Source organism: Hemibagrus wyckioides, linkage group LG19 (genome assembly GCF_019097595.1).
Source record: "Hemibagrus wyckioides isolate EC202008001 linkage group LG19, SWU_Hwy_1.0, whole genome shotgun sequence".
Taxonomy (NCBI): domain Eukaryota; kingdom Metazoa; phylum Chordata; class Actinopteri; order Siluriformes; family Bagridae; genus Hemibagrus; species Hemibagrus wyckioides.
In genome coordinates, this window is record NC_080728.1 from 23,096,870 (window position 1) to 23,101,323 (window position 4,454).

The window sequence follows — 4,454 nt, forward strand, 5'->3', positions numbered from 1 at the left end:
TCTTTAGACTGGGGGAGGAACCCGGAGAACCTAGAGGAAAATCCTGAAACACAGGAAATTTCCCCCACACAGAAATTGAGCTCTAGACCACAGAGGTGCGAGGCAAACACGCTAACAAATAAACAACCACATCTACCATGAAAGACCTTGTTTTTGCTAATAGATTCTTATGACTTGAAATAATTAAAGCAAATGCCTTAATTTAATTTAATGAAATAAATTGAAAATAGTGCTGCTTCACTATTAAGTGTTAATCATTAATGAAAATAATTATTGTGTGTTAGTATTGTACACAGTCACAGTTTAATGCAATTTTGTGATTTGGAACCCTGAATTTTCATTACACAGTTAAGGACAGAACATGTTTCACCATGTTACTGAAACATTCAGTTTTTGTTACACAATTCAGGAAACTCTGAAAAGAAGGAAATGCAGCTTGTGGTTTTAAACTCAACCGTGTGGTAGAAAAAAAAGACATTTAATGATCATTTATTTGAGTTATTTTTATATTTATACATGCATGGATTCTTGATACTACAATTTTTGTGATTTGCAAACAATTGTAATATGTAGCTTAATAATAATTAGCTGTTAGTATCATAAATAGTTATTAATAATTTAACAGTATAATGATATTTAAAAAGAGTAAGTCTGCTATACACTATAACATGGTGTATTTACAGTACTGTGAAAAAGCCACCCCTTTTTCTGTGAAGCCTTTGTTAGAGATTGTTGAGTCAGTATACACATCTTAGTCCAAACGTTTTTCAGTGATAACAAGGAAATGTTACAGAAAATGTGTATAATGTTTGTATAGTTTGTGTACGTGTCTCCTAGGGAAATCTGGCAAATTACTGATATAATTTTTCTTAATGTAGAATTTTTTTTATTTAACAAATATTGAAAGCATCTTTGTTTTTTTGCACAGTAATATATCCTGAATGCTAATATGAGTTTGAATGCATCAGTTTAATTTGTGTGGCTAGTGTTTTACTGTAATGATAAAACTGCATGAATTAGGAAGCTCTGAAAAGTCCTTTTGCAACAGACATAAATTTACGCCTGCAAAGTTTTAAAAGAATTGTACAGAACAAATACTACAAACCTTTTTTTTTTATTTGATAAAGAGACTTTTATAAGAGGGTCAGATGTATACAATGTCTGATAACTCGAGAACATGTTTCTCTTCAAAATAGAAAATAGTTTGCTTTGTCCTATTTCTCAAGTCACAAAAAACAGGAAGTAAAGTTATTTTACGTGTGGTCGACTGCAGGTCACGATCAACATTCTTCTTTTTTTCAGTTACTACATCGCAAATATAGATTGTGACAGATTTACCAAATGCCTAAACTTACTATAAAACCACTTAGCTGTAATTTCCACAGTAACCTGAAATATCCACAAACATCTACAACATTCACACTTTACATTTAATTTAACTAGATTCTAGATAACTGTTGTTACAATTCAACAATATTTATTATTGTTGTGTATTAATTAATATATTTATTTATACAAGCTCTGTGTGTTTAATAGTTTTAGGTTCAGGTGTGGATGTTCCCTCAGTGCTGACTGGTGCTGCTGTTGGAGCTTCAGTAATGATGTTGCTGTGTGGTTTATTCCTGTGTGTGAGGTGTGTTTTTTACACTTAACATTATGTTTATTTTATTGATTTTGTAACAAAAGACAAAACACCTTGTATTTGTTTAAGTCTTATTAACCCCCCCCCCCCCCCTTTTTTTTTTTAGGAAGAAACAAATCAAACCTCCTACTGGACAAGAAGATACATCAGGAAATGTGTTAAATGATAGGGTTAGTATCATGAATATTTATTCTTCTAAAACTTTTAATGTATGCTTTAGCATTCATCAGCCATCATTCAGATTGGGTTATTTTATTTCATTTAGCAGTTTGTTATTTGGAATTTGCCCCCGTAGAATTTGCCCCCGTGGAATTTGCCCCCCCCCCCACACACCTCCACACTCCACACCTCTTGCATGAAATATTCATCTCATTTCTTACACAAATATACATACATATACATATTTTGAAACCCCTCCACTGTCTTCTTGCTGATATTGTAAATACTGTCATACTGCTAAAAACAAATTTAAGGATTAAATTTTAAGACAAATTTTAAAATGGACAAAAACAAAACTGAGGCTAACAAAAAACATTTTTAGGCAAAAAAAAATGAACTCTTAAATTTCTCAATTCTTATCCTAAGTCAGTGCCCCAGTTTTTTACTATAAAGCTTCTGCAGAAGACAGAAAAGCAGTATGTAATATACAAATCTGGTAATTATACAAAACTTAGAGCAAAAATAGAGAGATGATTTTAAAAAACTCAAAATTTTGCATTGTACAGTAAATATGTGCTAAACAGGTAATGCATTTTACTTCCTGTTGATCTCCACAGGTAGTTTGTCAGGAGGAAGATGAAGATTCTGTTTATGCGAACAGAACAGATTTATCAGAGTCACTTCATTACTCCACTGTGGTGTTTGCAAACGGAGCAGACTGTGAAATCAGAGGAGTTTCCAAGCTCACTGCTGAATACGCAACAATCCACCACAGCGCCAAGCAACAAACTGAGGAAGAAGCTACAGGAACAGCCATTAAAGAAGTCCAGGAAGAAAATGTATCAAAGTCAAACAGTGCTAAAATAGAGGAGGAGGAGGTAACTTACGGAAACATCACACGTCAACCAACGATGAAGCAAACTTAGTTCGAGGTTAATGATGATGAGGCTAAAGAAAGAGATAAAGAGCAATACAAACACTCAGAGGAAGGTCAAAGTCTTTATGCAGAAGTTAAACCCAATAAACATGAAAAGAAAACATGAAAATAATCTATAAAATTCTCGGTTTAACATATGGTGTTTAAAAATCATATGCTCCACCTTTCCCCAAGGCTATTAGCTAGATGGGTCTTTCTGGAAGACATTTAAACCTCGTCAGCTTACCGTCCAGGATTTGCTACCTTTTCTATCTTTGCAAACTGTGAACTCTGACTTGATGGTGGTTTTCTTCTGTGTACAATTCTCTGCTTGTTATAGACTTGTTTAAGCCTAGCCCTTCATGTTTGCTTTGTCCGTATACACCGATCAGGCAAAACATTATGACCACTGAGAGGTGAAGTGGATAAGACTGAGTATCTCCTCATCATGGCCCCTGTTAGTGGGTGGGATATATTAGGCAGCAAGTGAACATTGTGTCCTCAAAGTTGATGTTAGAAGCAGGAAAAATGGACAAGCGTAAGGATTTGAGTGAGTTTGACCAAAAGGACCAAATTGTGATGGTTAGACCACTGGATCAGAGCATCTCCAAAACTGCAGCTCTTGTGGGGTGTTCCTGGTCTGCAGTGGTCAGTATCTATCAAAAGTATACTTTAAATCCGGTAAGTTGCAAGGTGGGGCCCATGGAGGCACCATCTCACAACTTAGAAGACACTAGAAGGATCTAGTGGAGTCCATCTCAGCGGGCTGTTTTGGCAGCAAAAGGGGGACCAACACAATATTAGGCAGGTGGTCATAATGTTATGCCTGTTCAGTGTATACTGTGTAAATATCATACACCAATATCCACTTTTGTAAATAACATGCTGTTCGGTGGTTAGTAGGAAGTTAGTGATATTTATGTTTGTTCTGTTTCCTTTTGTTTTTTTTGTTTGTTTTTTTTTGGTTAGCTATAGGGAGCGATGGAATTTTCTTTTCTTTTCTTTTCTTTTCTTTTCTTTTCTTTTCTTTTCTTTTCTTTTCTTTTCTTTTCTTTTCTTTTCTTTTCTTTTCTTTTCTTTTCTTTTCTTTTCTTTTCTTTTGGGATAGGTTAGTTGAGTTGTATTGTGTACAGTTTAAGAAGTTTTGTTTATCATTTTGGCCTGGCCAATTTCTAAAGCTATCACCACAAAAACAATGAAAAGAATAAATCAAAGCAAGAGATACTGTGTCTTGGTACATTTTTTTTACCTGTCTGTTTTAGACCTGTCCTAGACTGGGTCCTAACAGCATTGCTTTAGTAAATAACTTAGAAAAAAACAAACAAAGAAAAAAAACTAGAAACAACTGCACGCCTTTAGGTACAAGTTAAACATCATAAACCATGAGGCTTTAAAGGGTTCCAAAAAATAAGTCAGACTAAATATAAACATGAATAAAGAGCTGAATATTTCTCACATGCGGCTTTTGGTTTTAGTGAAGTTGGTGCTACTTTGGAAAATATCTGCTTTACTGCAAGTGTACTGAATTAATACAACGCAGATGGAGCAAAAGCTTTAAGAGAAAAACAGGAACATACAGTCAGCATTGCACAGGTCAACAACATTACAACATTTCTGAAATAAACAGACTCAATGGTTACTTAAGAGGAGTTTTAAGCGTTTTTACTTTTAATTTTACATTTCGGCTTTATATTTTATAAATATTTCACAGTAGAAAGTAACGGTATGATATTGTAT

The 4,454-nt window shown here is 34.1% G+C and overlaps 1 protein-coding gene across 1 annotated transcript in view; it reads left to right on the forward strand.

Annotated features, from left to right (window-relative positions):
• The window catches only part of LOC131370107 (sialic acid-binding Ig-like lectin 13), a 9,564-nt gene extending 5,845 nt beyond the window's left edge, over positions 1 to 3,719 (forward strand). The window contains exons 6-8 of the mRNA XM_058417198.1: positions 1,537 to 1,633; positions 1,749 to 1,812; positions 2,419 to 3,719. Coding sequence (XP_058273181.1) covers positions 1,537 to 1,633; positions 1,749 to 1,812; positions 2,419 to 2,727 — 470 coding nt within the window. The 3' untranslated portion in view covers positions 2,728 to 3,719. The remainder of the gene's footprint in view (positions 1 to 1,536; positions 1,634 to 1,748; positions 1,813 to 2,418) is intronic.
• Positions 3,720 to 4,454: the final 735 nt, after the last annotated feature.